At 32.3% G+C, this 17,640-nt stretch overlaps 1 protein-coding gene across 1 annotated transcript; it reads right to left on the bottom strand.

The window, feature by feature from the left end:
• Positions 1–5,668: 5,668 nt before the first annotated feature.
• On the bottom strand, positions 5,669–7,540 carry LOC139483934 (uncharacterized). Its single transcript, XM_071267658.1, has one exon. The coding sequence runs from the start codon at positions 7,538–7,540 to the stop codon at positions 5,669–5,671; it is 1,872 nt and encodes a 623-aa protein (XP_071123759.1).
• Between the last annotated feature and the right edge of the window lie 10,100 nt (positions 7,541–17,640).

The following is a 17,640-nucleotide window of genomic DNA, read 5'->3' as shown; positions in this document are numbered from 1 at the left end:
TACGATATACCAGATAAAAGATAACCCAAATTCGTTGAAATCCCTCGTAATATTTCCAACGCCTCCAGATTAACTTCGTTATACAAATGAAAACAAATTGTAAGACAAACTAATATATGATCATAAAAAAACAACAAATAGTAAGTGTGAATTTTGACAATTTTTTGTCATGGATTTATTAGGCCAGTTCAACTATGTATCAACCGGCCAACGAATTTGCATTCATCAACAATTTCTCATTAATTTCCAAGATAAAAACATTGACGGGTAACCATCATATGTTTTCTCCAACTAGCGACTGGGCTACCAGACGCCAACTGTGATAAATTCAGCCCTTCAGTTAAACTATGTACTCAGGTAACATTCTGCCCAATCCATGACGCTTCTTTTGACAATATCTGAAAATATACAAGAAGCACCAGAAAAATATTCTCAAAGGTGGGCTAGGTGGGTTTTTGTGTTCCTTCAGAGTTCAAATCAAAATCAGGAAAAGCATGCGATTTTATACCAAATGAAAGTGGAAAACCGCTTATGAAAAATGTAGGTTAACAAAAGACGCTTAAGTCCGTCAAAATTAAAGAAAAGTTAACTCTAGTTTAGCAGACGATACTCTAAATTTATTAATTGATTTAATGCTTAATGATTAAATCTTATTGATGGTATTGTTACGATCATTTTGTAAGGCCATATGATGACCTATAATTTCTTAAATTTACTTCATTCTGACTTTTGTGGATAGTTTTATTAGTATCAATGCATATCTATGAATAAAAAGATAACATTATAGATTAATCGGATTAATGACCCAACATAATTATTACAGAAATTATGGCAAGATGTTTTTAAAATGCGAATAATGCGACTGGGTGAGTATCGCAGTTATAAGAACTCTCATGTGGTACATATATCTGTGTATTCAGATTTCCCTGAAATTGCAATAGTTAATCTCGTATTTCGGATATTTATTTGTTTTAAATCGCAATAATTTCTAAGTTTACAGTAAATAAAAAAAGGTTTTAATAGTAAGTATAGTAATACTTTGTCCTTGATCATATCATGATCATGTCAATTATTTCAATCATACAAGTTTTCATAAAATGAATATTCTACTCAAAATAATCATGTCATGAAATCCATGCATTATAATAAACATACCAGTGCTTGTTCTTTTTTTGTTCTCATTCTTTTTTTAACAAGAGAACACTTTAGAAAAAAAATCTGTTGTTAGTCTACTGTATGTTCTTAGACTATTCTCATATGTTCTGTATTATCTTGAAAGATACAATTTCTCAAGTAATCATTATTATTTGTTATTGGAGTATTTTAGCTTTTGAAAAATGTACTGTAATTTATATACCAAAATCTGCCCGCTCTAAAAAAAACAAAGAAAACTGTGTGAATTCACATTACTATAAGACGTTTCACGGTACTTTTCTATCCCAAATTCATGTATTTGGTTTTGATCTTATATTGGTTATTCTCATCGGATGTTGTCTAATGCTTAGTCCGTTGCTGTGTGTGTTACATTTTAATGTTGTGTCGTTGTTCTCCTCTAATATTTAATGCGTTTCCCTCAGTTTTAGTTTGTTACCCCGATTTTGTTTTTTTGTCCATAGATTTATGAGTTTTGAACAGCGGTATACTACTGTTGCCCTTTTTTTTTTTAACTATTTTGAAATTATCCTCAATGCCATTTTTAGTAAAACATTCTATGATCGTCAAAGGAAGGACAACTCTGATAATTATAATACAGGGGTAAATTCAGTAAAAAAAATCTCCCATTGCCTTTAGGTGGCACGGTAGTATTTCCTTGCCCATAAGGGATAATGATAGCCTTTTTAGAATTTTCACCACTTTCTAACACTGCAAAAAATTCTACATTTACAGTTAACTGAAGTACTTTCATTTTACTATTCAGAAATGAATTTGAATATGTATTATGACCGTTTACTTTTTTTGCTATTTTTAAAAACCTAAGGCCACTAGTACTTTTAGGTATTTTATGGTGCAGTGAATACAAAATTTAAAAAAATTCTCAAAAATTCATTTTCATCTGTATGTAAAATTATTTCATATTTTTCTACACCTGATTCATCCCTCAGTTTGGGAAAGTATGTTCAGTTGATACTGTATTTTTTGTCCAATCACACTGTTTAGATACATTTACCTCAGTAGGGTACACAAAAGAGCAACCTAAATTCTGGAATGCAAATACTACCGTGCCACCTTAACCAAGACATAACAAACTTGAAACCAGTCATGACACCTATGATTCATAGACTTCTTACTTTAGAACATATTACAATAAAGAATACTAGTCTGCACTCATTTCTTACCAAAACAAACGAAACATTACTTTTTCTTCATTTTACCATTTTTACTTAAGGAGTGAACAAAACCCAAATATATTATGTTTCAAATCAACACAGAAGTCAAACATGGTGATTCAGGAGGAATTATTGGATTGCCAACTATGTTTATGGTTAATCTGACTAAAAGAAACAGTTTAAGCACCAAATCATGAAAACTGATATTAAAGTCCATTCCACATTTTACAGCATGCCTTATATTACTTTAAACATTTCCAGATTATGAGGGTAATACAACAAGAGTCTTTAGATTGCAGTTAACTATTATTCCAAAATCTGTTTGACAATACATGTACTAGAATACATCTCTAAGTTGACTGTTTGTCTATTTCTCATGTATGCATTAAGTTGATTTATGTCCCCTTACATAATCAATTTGCCTCTATTGTACTTTTCACTGTCAGAAAATATTAACAACTAATGGTATTTGCATTGAAAATGAATAAACCATTTAATCTTGCTGATATAGCATCATAAATACATTCTTTGTGAAAAAAAATGTCTAGTCAATGTACAGAAACCCCTATTTCTATCTCTATTTCAGACCAATATGAGAGATAAATGACTAAGTAAGAACCCCTTAACCACTTACTGGTTCCCCAAAAGCTCCTACTGGTGTCATTTTACGTCAGAACTACAAATTAAACCTCAAGAAAACTAGTATAGCTGTACAAATGTACTTGTAATGAACAAAATAAGAAATTATGCAATTTATTTATTTCGGTGAAAATAATAGGATGTACATGCAACAGAAGAATGTCGCGTCTCAAATTTCAGTGGTTGCACATGTGTCAGACACTGCGAAAAGTTAGAGCGAGCATTTATAATTAAAAATGTTTTGCAAGTTACATAAAAATAATGAAGTTCTACTTTCTACGTAAATTTTTACATTATTACCTACACATCAGGCAAAATTTGCTGAATCAGCAATTTTTACTCTCAGGGGTGGAATTTAAGGCTTGTTTTTATCATAGTTGCCCTTAATCAACTTTTTATTGATAAACTAACAAATTGCATAGGTAAAAAAAAGTTCCTTTATTGATGTTAGTGTAAAAGTATATATCCCCCTTCAGGTTGCACGGTAGTATTTCCTTGCCCATAAGGGATAATGATAGCCTTTTTAGAATTTTCACCACTTTCTAACACTGCAAAAAATTCTACATTCACAGTTAACTGAAGTACTTTCATTTTACTATTCAGAAATGAATTTGAATAAGTATCATGACCGTTTACTTTTTTTTTTGCTATTTTTAAAAACCTAAGGCCACTAGTACTTTTAGGTATTTTATGGTGCAGTGAATACAAAATTTAAAACAAATTCTCAAAAATTCATTTTCATCTGTATGTAAAATTATTTATTATTTCATATTTTTCTACACCTGATTCATCCCTCAGTTTGGGAAAGTATGTTCAGTTGATACTGTATTTTTTGTCCAATCACACTGTTTAGATACATTTACCTAAGTAGGGTACACAAAAGAGCAACCTAAATTCTGGAATGCAAATACTACCGTGCCACCTTAAATGCTAATCTAGGTATGGAAATAAATTTATACCTGATTCACCTGTAGAAATTAGAATCTTTCATATATCATCCATGAAATACAAATGTAGCACTATCTTTTGCAACAATAAAAGCATAGAGTCATGCGGCATTTTTGAGCATTCACATGGCCTTGTTTACAAACAATTTAGATTCGTACTGAATTCCTATACTGACCCCCATTACTTGTCAACCCTGTAGGGGAAAAAAATAAGTACATTTAGCATTTTTTTTTCAACTCTAGTTTTGATCTATCTACCAAAAAATATTTATTACAAACATTATCTACCAATCAGAAGAGCACATGTCTTCAGTTTTATAAAGAAAGCTCTCCACCAAATTGGCGGTCCCTGATGACGTATATTTCTTTACTGAATTTACCCCTACAACACATTTGTTTTTGTTTAATCAGGATATATAAAGCTACGTTGGCATGGTTTGAATAATTAGAACATTATAATAAAGCCAAATGTCTTTTCGGATGCAGTCAACAGAAATTGATGTTCAGCAAATGTATCTTTTGTTTAATTTTAAACAAGAATTCAATAAAACCTTGGAGATCAACGAAACATGGATTACCAATGTTAGTTTTTAATTATTGTGTTGCTAAGTACATTCTTGTATATATTACATAATTATGTATTTCATATTTGCACATACCACTAAGCCTTATATTCGATACATTGAGGTCTTGATGAGATTACTTATCAGTCAGGGACTTTGATGAGACTGTCAAAATAGTGAGAGGTTTAGCGCTATAGAACTATGTTTAATCAACTTTTTTCTACATTTGAAAATGCCTGAACCAAGTCAGGAATATGACTGTTCTTGTTCATTCGTTATTGATGTGTTTTGTCATTTGATTTTGCCATGTGATTATGGACTTTCCGATTAGATTTTCCTCTGAGTTCAGTATTTTTATGATTTTACTTTTTCTATACTAAGAAAATAGAAAGTCCCTGTATCAGTGAAGTATCTATCTTGTATTGTCGATTTAGTAAAAAATGTATTATTTTGATATAAACCAATTGATTTATTAATATTGTTTAATAAAAAATAAATAAATATTGTTTGAACGAATATTTAACAGAACTAGCATTTTGATGAATAGTTTCTCTAAAATATACAAAAGCGTAGAGAAATGAAGTTAAATAGAAAAGGTAGTACAAATATGCGCCAATAAATTGGTTAATAAAACATATTATTTTAGCTAAAAAGATTTATTCTCATTTAAACCTTTCGAAAATGAACCTTCTTAAAATGTGTATAGTCGAGTATCAGTAACACTGCTCTGTTTCAGAATTGCTGTACAAACTTTCACGTATTCGTTCTTCCCTAGATATACCTTTAGAAACTGAGACAAAAAAGCTGTTCCGAACAAATTTACTTCACATTTTCCAGCTCAAACAGTTTCACATATTAACAGTGTTGATTGTAACCTATGTCATTAGACGATGGCTGGTAAATAACTGATGTCTGTCAAAATGAAAATAAAAGAATAGGCATACAAATTCACGCGGTATCTTTTGTTGGCAATCCTTGTTTTTTAGCTGTCGATCGAACCAAGGGTGATAATAATACACATACAATGGGGAGAAAATGTCTTAAAATCGTAGCTAGGTTGATCATATATGTGCGGTTCTAAAATACCAAAGGTTCTATTATAACAGAACTATATTTACATACTTATTTTTCGTTTCTGTTTTTTTTAATTTAACTTTCTGAAACTATTCGACAGAAAAGAACTTATTTAATTTTACGTCTCCTCTAATTCCCTTATCATTTCTTCTGATTTATTCCAATATTCTGTTGCCGATATCATGTTGTCATCTTCTGATTCATTCCAATGGTTCTTTATACTTTCAACATCAACATCGTTGAAGTCTTGTGGTTCCCCTAAAAGCACCAGTATTATTGTCGTGAACAATTTCCTCATCGAACATAAAACCCGCAGATGTTCGTCGTTATAATGACACGATGTTAAAAATGTAAACACATTTTGCCAGGGAAATAAATGCGACGGTAAGTTTTCTAGTGTTAAATACTTCTTATATGTTTTGAGAATTTGAACTGTGAAGTCCTGAAGGTTAGCCTCAGAATTTGCCTCTCCATGAGATATATTTTCATTATAAAAATTGTTAAAGACCTCAAACATGCACGTCTTCAGTTGATAGCTGGTAACATATTCTTTACAGTCATGACAGTCATCTTCTTCTCCTTCCTCACATACACTTGGACATATTCTTTCATCACAGAGTATTTTACAAACAACATATGCATCTCGAGCTACTTGAGGTAACAATTTCACCAAGGCTGTCTCGGCATTCAAAGCAGAAACTCGAAGTTGGTGTTTATTTTCATTCATTTCGGTTTGAAGTATAAGTATACACCCCTCTTGTAGAGCATTACGTTGAAGTTGACTGGGCAGATTTTCCAGTTTCGTTGCTTGTGGCCACCACCCTTCTATTTGACAAGCTAGTACCAAATCAACGTTTATTTTCATGTTTTTGAAATATGGTCCTGACCAATAAAATGAGAAATGACATGTAGGTCTCATTATTGTAAAGTTTGGTGTTCTTTGCTCTGTACAGTAAACTACATTTGGATGACTGAAAAAATTACCTATTTGCAATAGTTCTGTTAGTAATGTTTGACACTTATGCCAAACAGAATGCGTCTGGAAATACCCATCGGCATTAAAATAATCTTGATCGATACCATTAACATATTCTGACTTTAATTTCAAATATGCAAATCCAGGATTTTCAGAGGAGAGAGTTTCATCTACTTCGCAAAGTCTACTAAATTCTTGAAAAATACATACAAAATCAAATTCATCTGGTCTTCCAACTTTTGTTCTTTCACCCACGCTGCCTGATTCGACAACAATATTCGCTAAAAGTCTATCTGTTTCTGCAATTTGTCTGCACAAATTGCTAACTAGGTTATTGACAAAAGCATAAATCATGTGTGCTTCTTCTTGAAATGACACATGACCAAGGTCTGGTAAATTGAGAAGTGTAGATCTCAGTTTACCACGAAATCTACTAAACCGTTCTATTAAATCTTCAAACTGCAAGTCCGTGAACGTTTGTATTAGTCTTGTTTCACTTTTAACACAAAAGTTAGCCATTACGTCACCGTGAACGTTAGTTTTGCACAAACATAAGTTATCAAATGCTTCCTTGTAACGGTTAAAATAAGCAACCTGGCATGGTAATTGACCTAACTTGTCAGGAACACTTAGAGCCCCGAAGTGTTTCAAAATAGTTAGTGTTTCTGTTCCAGCTCCTTCCCATGCAAGGTAATGTAAAGCATTGCTGTGGTAGTTATCTAACGCATTAACATTAGCACCATGTTCAAGTAGCATTTGTATTACTGAAGTATTTATTTCGTTGCTGGTCAACTTAAGAATTAAAGGAGTCTGACCAAATTTATTTGGTATGTTCACACTCGCATTTACGTTCAATAGAGCCTTTATAGTTCTTGACTCGTTAGCAAGCATAATTGGTGACGACGAAGTAATGTCTTGCGCATTAACATCAGCTCCTTCACGCACTAAATACATTATGTTTGCATTGCAGTCTTCGTCTTCGCAACAAAATTCTCCTTCACTTCGAATTACCATTCTATGAATAGCACTTTCACCTCTTATATTTTTACCATTAATGTCTGTACCCGCAGCAATGAATAATTTGAGCAAGTCCACATTAATGATCGTATTTGTGTTCTGTGTAAATTGGAGGAAAGGAGTATCACAGGTGTTATTTTTGCATGACAGAAGTTGCTTTAATAAAGCTTATGGGCAGTTTCTCAATTGTCCTAGAAATATTTTCTGTATTAGCTCAGATTCAACCTCCGTAGCTACCGAACGGCAAAATGAATGCAAAAATGTATCACCGTCTCGATTTTTAATAAGAATATTTACATTTTCTAATTTGTCCAAGATAAATTCGATATGTAGACTAACACCCGGCATAAATACAGCACGTGCAGCTTCTATTAAGCAGGTGTCGCCATATTTATTTCTGATGTTGAAATCAATGTTCAGAGACTTACTGTTTTGTATTATCATTGTCCAAAATTGCTCAATGTCTACGATATATCTTTTTTTAAATTTCAGTATTGTGAGCAAACAGGTATTCCCCTCTTCATCTCTAAGATCGAACGATTTCTCTAATTTTAAAATATTTTCTATCATTTGAATATCATCTTGTCGTATGCATTGCAGAGGACACTCTCCATTGTTATTTGACAGTTTTGGATCAGCATTATTTTCAAGAAGAGTTTGAATAATACTAATATCAGCAGAGACTGCAATGGCGATATGCAGTAGAGTGTTTCCATTTTCATCTCCTCCACTTGCAATATAATCATCCAATGACTGTAGATCATTTACTCTTATTGCTTGTTGCATTGTTGTTTTTGTACACAGATATTATTGAAAACTTGAACTCATACATTCTGCTGAAGAAAACAAAAGACGTGACATCAATAGTAGTAAATGATAAGTCATAAATAATAACCAAGTTCGCTTTTTCGATTTATTTTCATACAGTGTAGACTCCTTAAAAGATATTATACTTTTACTGATTACCATTACATGAAAACTATCATGAAAACTCTTATTTAAATAGAATTTCATACATTACGTGTCGCGGAATTTAACATTCTCTCGACTGGCATTTTCGCAAAAAAGCCTCCGCAACATGATATATCTGTTTAATTATACCGAATGTTAACGTTCAAAACGCATTGTTGATCGTGGCGTTACAAGCGTCCAGTCAGATAGAGTATTTTTTGGCAAATACCACAGCAGAGAGGGTAAGAAAAGGCATATCCTTTTTGCACATACTCCGGCGGTGTTTAAAAATGAACGATATTCATTTGATAACAGTAAATTGGTGGAAATACACTGGCTATCAACCAATCAAAACCCAGGATTTTTACATAAGGTGTAATTATTAAAATAAAAAACTAGTACTTTGAATGAGCAGCAAACTGTCATTTTATTTGTTTCTGTTAACTTTTAATAGTTGTGTTACCATTGTAAATATTACAGTAAACATTTATCGCCTTTTTTAATATAGAGCTTCGATTCTTTTGTTCCATCTTAACCGGGTTTCCGCCTGAATTCAAATCAACATTAATTTGTATAATTATATAATAACATTTATTGTAAATAAAAGATTTTTTGGCTGGAATTTTCGATAATATTGATTTTATTAATGCCATGTGTGTAGAAGGCATTTCTTTGTTTAAGTATATCAACATGAGGTCAAGGACTACATCATGATCAATGAATGATCATCTAATTACATTATCTGATTGGTCAGTTCTTAAAATCGGTAATTAATATCAAATTTCTACATGTGCTTGGACATGAGGTCATTCGCCTTTGTTTTGGGAGAAAGAAAAGATCGTTTTGAATTTATCTGAAAAACCGAATAAACTGTAGAAAGGCATTCATCGAAGAATCCACAGATTAGAAGGTAAAAGCGAACCTTAACTATTATTTTATATATTTTTAATTTACTTAATTTTTAATTTATTATTATTTATTTTTGAATTGTTTGTTGCTTTTGAACCATGGTCCGGCGTTCCTTAATTTTTGGTAATTCTTATATTCGTCGTTTAGAAACTTTTACTCATGAAAACTGTGATCGAGGTTGGTTAAATTTAGGTTTAGACGGAACCGACATCCAGGTGGAAATTTTTGGTTTGGGGGAGGGACTCTTCGCCCCGGTAATAAATGTGTTCAAAAGCAACAATATATGCATATAATTGAAGAATATATGCCACATTCGGTTTTTCTTCAGGTTGGGGGCAACGATTTGTCCTCTGAAAATGAGCCCGTGAAAATAGCAAGAGATATCAGTGTTTTTGCCGATTACATAATAAATTGCTATCATGTTAACCACGTGGTTATTGGTCAACTTCTCCCGAGGTATTCCGAAAGACCGGAAGCTTATTATAACAACAAGGTTTACATTGTAAACAAAGAACTTAGTCATTTAGTAAAAGAAAGAGACAATGCGACTTTCTGGCATCATAGGGGGTTGTGGAAGAACACCCCAGATTTATTATTAAAAGATAAAGTTCATCTTAGTGATGAAGGTATGGAAATATACGCTAGAAGTGTCCGTGCTGCTGTTGGTAGCCTTTCACGAACATGTAATGTCGAGCAAACATGCGTTGCAAATTACCGTTTATGATTGTTATAAACTTATTGTCCCTATTTGGACATATGAAGAAAAGAAGCATACACTACAATTATGTAGTTATCTATGAATTATTTGCATATTATTACTCCATCACCTTTTGTAACGATTTATAATCTAAATTATCTCTGAGTGGTTGTGCTTAGTATGCACGTGGTTGTGCTTATATGCACATGGTTGTGCTTATACGCACATGGTTGTGACACTGGTGACATGAAAGATGTCTTATTTGTAAATAATTATGGTTGGTTACATCATTTATATCAGAGTTATATAATATAATATGTCTATTTTTATATTTAAATATTGATTATCCATAATCATGGTTTATATACTTTTATTTTAGTATATCATTAGGTTAATTATTTAATCAGAGAATAAATCATGTCTTTCCCTATAATGGTTGTGTCACAATAGGGTCGATTTTGGTACTATTAAAGAATTTTAATCATATTGGTTGGTTTTATAAAATTGGTTTTGGAGTAATAATTAGCATACATGTATCATAGTCAAACTTAACTTTTAACATGAGTACATTTTGCTAGATATATCATCATATCAACTATGTTAATTTTATTGACAAGCATTTTGGTTTAAAAATTATACTTATTTACATTTGTAGTAACATTCTTAAAGTTCTGTGATATACAGGATTTCTATTTTTATTTTTTATTTTTTGTTTGTTTTATGTTTTTATAGCAAAATGCCAAAGCGGAAGAGCCGAACAAGAAGAAAGGCTGCTCCTCAAAGCATTGAAGAAGATGTTCCAAATTTAGTGGAGGAACAAAGTGAGATACCACCACTATACAGGCCACCAGTGCGGAGACGCAAGACCAGACGAGCTGTTCCTGAAACAATTACTGAACAGCCGTCTGTTCCAACAGCAAATGACATTGCTGATGCTTTATTCCGAAAGTTTGAAAGTTCCGGCGTGCAACTGGTAAAAGACAATACAGCAGTTCCAATTAATGACTTAACTGGTATGTTGTCGTCATCATCCACACAACCAGAAAATTCATCAAATAATGACTCTCAGGGACAAATGTTAGCTGTCTTCCAACCGCCATTGTCTTCAGATCCTAATATTAACACGTCTTCTGATGGTGAGCTGTTAAACTCTAACTCGTATGCCGAGAATCCTTATGCTTGTGACATGTTGAGACATTCTATACCTTTAGACTATCATGTCAGCAGTAAGGTTAAATCTGATGTTTGGTGTGATAATTATGTAAATTTTGCTTTATTATTACCTTCTAACATTGATGATACATGTAATGAATCAACATTATTTGAGAATTTGAATATAACAATTTCAAATAGGAAGTCTAACAAAGAACGTTTGTCCATTCACCAATGGACAAATACTTTTGACATATTTATGTCTATATATCTTGAAAAGAATTTGAGGTCGGCTAGAGCATTGATTAAATATGGTTTTAATGTACGGTCATAATGCAAGTCCTTGGGTTTCCAAGCCGCTAAAGTATATGATGAGAAATTTAGAAAGATAAGAAAAATTTTAGGGTTACAATGGGATCAAATCAATGATGAACTTTGGCGATCTGCTGCTTTATATGAAAGACAATCTGATTTTTCAGGTCAAAATAAGAAGTCGTATGCTAAAACCTCAAACTCAGGCCCAAATTCTTTTCAAAGGAGGGCCCAGCATCAGTATCAATTCCCAAATGGCTATTGCTGGGCCTTCTGTAAATCAGGGGAATGCACAGCAAAGTTTTGTAAACTCAAACACCAATGTGTACACTTCAGCAAGAAACACTGTACCCTTACATGTCCAGAGCAAAAAGGAAAACAGGCAAACTTTGTCAAAACTTCCAACACCAATAAAGGTTGAAAATTTGGAACATTTTTTAGTAAGTTATGAAACCCAGTTGAAAGATAAATTGATTCATGGTTTTTCTTTTGGATTTTCAATTAATTCTTGTTTTTCTACATCTCTTAATAAGAAGATTTTCCCTCCAAATCATAAAAGTGCAAGGGAAAAAGTAAAATCACAAAAATACTGAACTTAGAGGAAGATCAATTGGGAAAGTCCATAATCACATGGCAAAATCAAATAACAAAACGCATCAAAAACGAATGGACAAGAACTGTCATATTCCTGACTTGGTACAGGCATTTTCAAATGTAGAAAGAATTTTACTGATTTACATGTTGTGCAATCGAAACTGAATAAAGAGATTGAAGCAGGCAGAGTTAAGGGTCCCTTTACAAAGCCCCCTTTCCCTCTTTTGTATGCTCCTCTTTGGGTTTAGTTCCAAAAAAGGAACCCAATTCTTATCGATTAATACATGATTTGTCGTATCCTAAGGGTAACTCTGTAAACTCTGGTATTTCCCCAGAATTTTCGGCAGTACAATACCAAAACATTGAAACAGTCATAGATTTAGTCCAATCTTATGAATCAAACTGTCTAATGTCCAAAACCGATATTGAGCATGCATTTCGCTTAATTCCAATAGCTAAAAAAGATCATCATCTGTTAGGTTTTCATTGGGACAAACAGTTTTATTATGATGTATCCCTCCCCATGGGGGCTTCGTCCTCATGTCAGCTATTTGAGGCTTTTTCTACAGCCCTCCACTGAATTTTAAATGCTAAATTTCAAATATATGGGGTATCACACCTGTTAGATGATTTTTTCTTTGTCGGAAAAGCTGGCTCAAATGAATGTTATAGTGCATTACAAACTTTTCTTTGTCTTGCTGATAAATTGGAGGTACCCATCAAATCAGAAAAAACACAACTCCCTACTACTTGCATTACTATCTACGGTATTGAAATTGATTCTACTCAGATGGTAGCTCGATTACCTATGGAGAAAATAGAAAAAAAATTGCAATTATTAAGTAAATACAAATGTAAACGCAGTATCTCACTCAGAGAATTGCAATCCTTATTGGGTCTTTTAAATTTTGCATGTGGAGTTATCATACCTGGGAGAGCCTTTTTACGTAGGCTTTTTGATCTGACTATAGGTCATACATCTCCTCATTATAGAATCAATCTGAATTCTGATGCAAGATTAGATCTTAAGTTATGGTACAGTTTTATTGAAAATTACAATGGTAAATCTTGTTTTTTATTCAAAGAATGGGTTTCATCAGATTTTTTAAAACTGTTTTCTGATGCTGCAGGTACTTATGGTGGTTTTGCTGCAGTTTTTGGCAGCAAATGGTTTTCATGGGAAATGGCCACCGGAGTTAATTGATTTACACATTACAGTGAAAGAACTTTTCCCGATTGTGTTAGCTATTGATATATGGGGCCCTCTATTAGCAAATCATAAAATACTGTTTTTAACAGATAATTCAGCTGTTGCTGAAATTATAAATAAGACATCATCTCGGGAAAAGAATATTATGAGACTGATCCGAAGATTAGTGTTAGCTGCATTAAAGTACAATATCTATAGAGCCAAACATATTCCTGGGAAAACAAACGTTATTTGTGACTTGTCTCGTTTTTCATTTCAGGAAGCTCATCAGATTGCTCCTTGATTAAGTCCAACTTCTGTGGCCATTCCACCTCAATTTTTGCATCTATGACTGATAAGCTTGTTAGTGCATCATTATCTGCTGCTACTCAGTCATCATATAATAGAATGCTAAGTGTGTATTCAAATTTTTGTCAGAAATATTTTCCAGGAGTTAATGTACTTCCATCTACTCCTGTCATGGTTGCTCATTTTATTTCACATTTATTTATTCAAAATTATCAACCATCTACAATTGCGTCTTACATATCAGCCATCAGTTTTATGCATAAAATTGAGTTCTTACAGGATCCAACAGACACATTTTTTATTGAAAAAAATGTTAAAAGGTACAAAACAGTTGAGACATTCTGTTGATACACGGCTGCCAATAACCTATGACATTCTTGTAAAATTGGTTAAGGCTTTACCAAAAGTAAAAGTAGGCATTTATAATCAGGTTTTGTTAAAAGCTATGATGTCTACAGCTTATTTTTGTTTCTTAAGGATTGGAGAAATTGCAGTTAAAACTGAGTCTGAAATCTATAGAGTAATTCAAAGGGAAGATATAAAGTTTGAAAGAGTAAATGGTCATGTGAGCAATATGACAATTACTATGAAGTTCTACAAACATAGTAATCTACAGAGTAAGACATTATCAATAGCTAGACGTCCTGAAAATTATTTATGTCCTGTTAAAGCTATTGAGGAATATCTAAGGTTACAAAATTGTCCACATGGTCCTTTATTTCGATTTAAGTGTGGAAAACCTGTTTTGGGTTTTTATTTCAATTCTTCACTAAAAAGTTTGCTTAATTTCGTAGGATTAGACACTAATTTTTATAAAGGCCACAGTTTCCGAATTGGAGCTGCGACATCTGCAGCTGCCAGAGGTGTGCCGTTAGCCTTGATCCAAAGCATGGGTAGATGGAAGTCGAACGCTTTTCAACATTATATTCGACTTGATAATTTTCACACTTAGATTTAATGTAATCTCAGTCGCTTATTAACTACTTTGGTAGAGGTCAACATGGCTTGCTTTACCTTATTGTGATTTTTTGTATTTACTTTTAGAGAGGTCAACATGGTTTGCTCTGCAAATTTAAGTTTTTTTATTTCAGTCATTTACTATATGTAATGGTATTTTTGGGTTGGTAGAGGTCAACATGGCTTGCTTTACCTTTCCTTACAAGTTTAATTATCAATGATTATTTTGTATACTTATATATCATTTCTTTTTTGTTTTGTTTTGTTTATAATATGTGTTATTATTTTTGTAGAGGTCAACATGGTTTGCTCTACACTTTTACTGAAATTCTAAAGTTAAAAAGAGTATATTTTATTCAATTTTGGGTGTTTTTTATTGAGGTCAACATGGCTTGCTCAATTTTCTAATTCTGGAGTTCCTAAGTTGAATACAGAGTCCTCGGTTGGGGATCCCTCTTGGGATTTGTGGCACTTTTTCAACCCCACCTTTGCTTATTAAAGTCATTGTCATTTATGCAGTACTATTATAATTGTTAAGATGTAAGTTGCATTTTAAATTAATTTCTGAATAAATGACATTTTACTCAACTTGTATTTTATTAACAGCAAACATAGCTCAGACTCTTTGATCTTGGTCATTTATACAAGGTTTTCTCGTTGTTATCTGTGTCAAGGAACATTAGCTGACAAAATAACATTTATTGTAAATAAAAGATTTTTTGGCTGGAATTTCCGATAATATTGATTTTATTAATGCCATGTGTGTAGAAGGCATTTCTTTGTTAAGTATATCAACATGAGGTCAAGGACTACATCATGTTCAATGCATGATCATCTAATTACATTATCTGATTTGTCAGTTCTTAAAATCGGTAATTAATATCAAATTTCAACATGTGCTTGGACATGCGGTCATTCGCCTTTGTTTTGGGAGAAAGAAAAGATCGTTTTGAATTTATCTGAAAACCCTCCCATTTTCCTCCCTTTTAAGTGTTATTATATAGGACATTTATTTTTTTCTTTAATCATGAATTAATTACAATATTCATGTATACTTGTTTATATAATTTGTATATACATATATTGGTGAGTTAATTTTTCAACTCACTTTTATTTTTGTCATTTTTATGATGTTTATTTTGTTACGGTGTGGCTCTTTTTCAACCCCACCTTTGCTTATTAAAGTCATTGTCATTTATGCAGTACTATTATAATTGTTAAGATGTAAGTTGCATTTTAAATTAATTTCTGAATAAATGACATTTTACTCAACTTGTATTTTATTATATTATAGCTCAGACTCTTTGATCTTGGTCATTTATACAAGGTTTTCTCGTTGTTATCTGTGTCAAGGAACATTAGCTGACAAAAACGGTAATACTTGTAAAGAATTGAATAAAGTAAATATATAGATCAATGAATAACGCTTATCTTAATAAATAATAAAAAAGACAATTGAATAAATAAAATAAATAAATAATTTACTTACCACAATCAATTCACAAAATATAAAATGTAAAGTCACTTCCTTGTTGTTTTTTGTCATTTAATCACATGATGTTATACTTCGGTGGTAATTCAAATGGGAAAATAGCAAACTACTATTTAAGTCTTCTTTCCACTTAATACATTTTAACTCAATTATTTAAAGGAAAACACACACAAACTTTTGTTGTTGACTAGGTCAAGTACTGCATATTTATTGTAAGCTGCTGATTTAATAAGACAAATGATCAATATTAACATTTCATACACTATACAATGTGAATATAATAACACCATTGTTCAATAAAAATAAACTCATGTTAACCTTTTGTATTTAAATAACTGAATTACTGAATGTTTCGTTAGCAATCAGAAGAAAACAAAATATTTGGGAAACCTGTGTCCTTTTGTTAATTTCAACGAAACTCGACGTGTTGGACCATACTAGTCAAATGATAAAAGGAAACATACTTTTGTTTGTAAATATTGAAATAGAAAAGAAAAAAGATACAAAAGTCGAAATACGATAACGTTTGTATAGTCAATCCACCTAGATTTAAATCAATATATCTGTCAAAATACAAAGTATGCGAATCTTTTTTCCTTAATAACCATTAAAAAATACGATGTTCACAGTACAAAGTACAGACTAGAACTAACTATGTGAATCCGCCGCTTTACAATCCACAATTCCTACGCCTACACTTACATGTATTACATGTACACATGGGCAAGAAGACAATCAATTCCCATTATACTTATGTGCCTCAGGAATTGTTTAGTCTTCTTTCCATTTAATACATTTCAACTCAACCATTTCAAGAAAAACACGCACAAACTTTTGTTGTTGACTAGCTAGCTCGAATACTGCATAGAGCAACACAGATAAAAAATAAATATGAAAACTAAATAAACTACAAGCAAAAAGTCTTTGATACGGCTAACCTACTTTCTACGGAGTCGGATATATAGCCGTCTTTGCTTGAATCACTCTTCCACCTACCATGGCGCTTCAAGCACCTTTCGTTAACACCTGAATTTGCCGCCGTAGTGACACCATCATACCTAAGGGAATGCAACACAAGATTCACTTCAAGTGCAACTAGTTTTAATCTCTTTCTAACGTACTCCCTAACAGTAGTTTAACTAATAGGTTTGTTAATAGTAATTAAAACACATTTTTACTTACTTCTGTATATGGTTAAAATAAAAACATATCACTGTCCAAAGCTAATTCGGCTAAACTGACACTTCTACGTCCTTCTCATTTTAGATCAGCAAAGGCACTAGTTTGGTTATGATAAATGTAACATGTGTTGGAACGGTCATAGTGTTAATCCATTCCCTGATTTAATCACCTAGACCATGCTTTAAAATCATACAATTTTTTTCGACATGCGCACCTTATGTCCTGTTGGTCCAGCTACGATAAGGGACTGGAATAGTTAAAATATTATTGGCAACATCCTGCAGGTTTTATGAGAAGAACCTAAATATAGGTGATACAACTTATATATGTGAGCGGGATTGGTTTGATGAACA

The sequence above is a fragment of the Mytilus edulis genome, chromosome 8 (genome assembly GCF_963676685.1).
Source record: "Mytilus edulis chromosome 8, xbMytEdul2.2, whole genome shotgun sequence".
NCBI lineage: Eukaryota > Metazoa > Mollusca > Bivalvia > Mytilida > Mytilidae > Mytilus > Mytilus edulis.
This window is presented reverse-complemented; position numbering and strand designations above follow the sequence as displayed.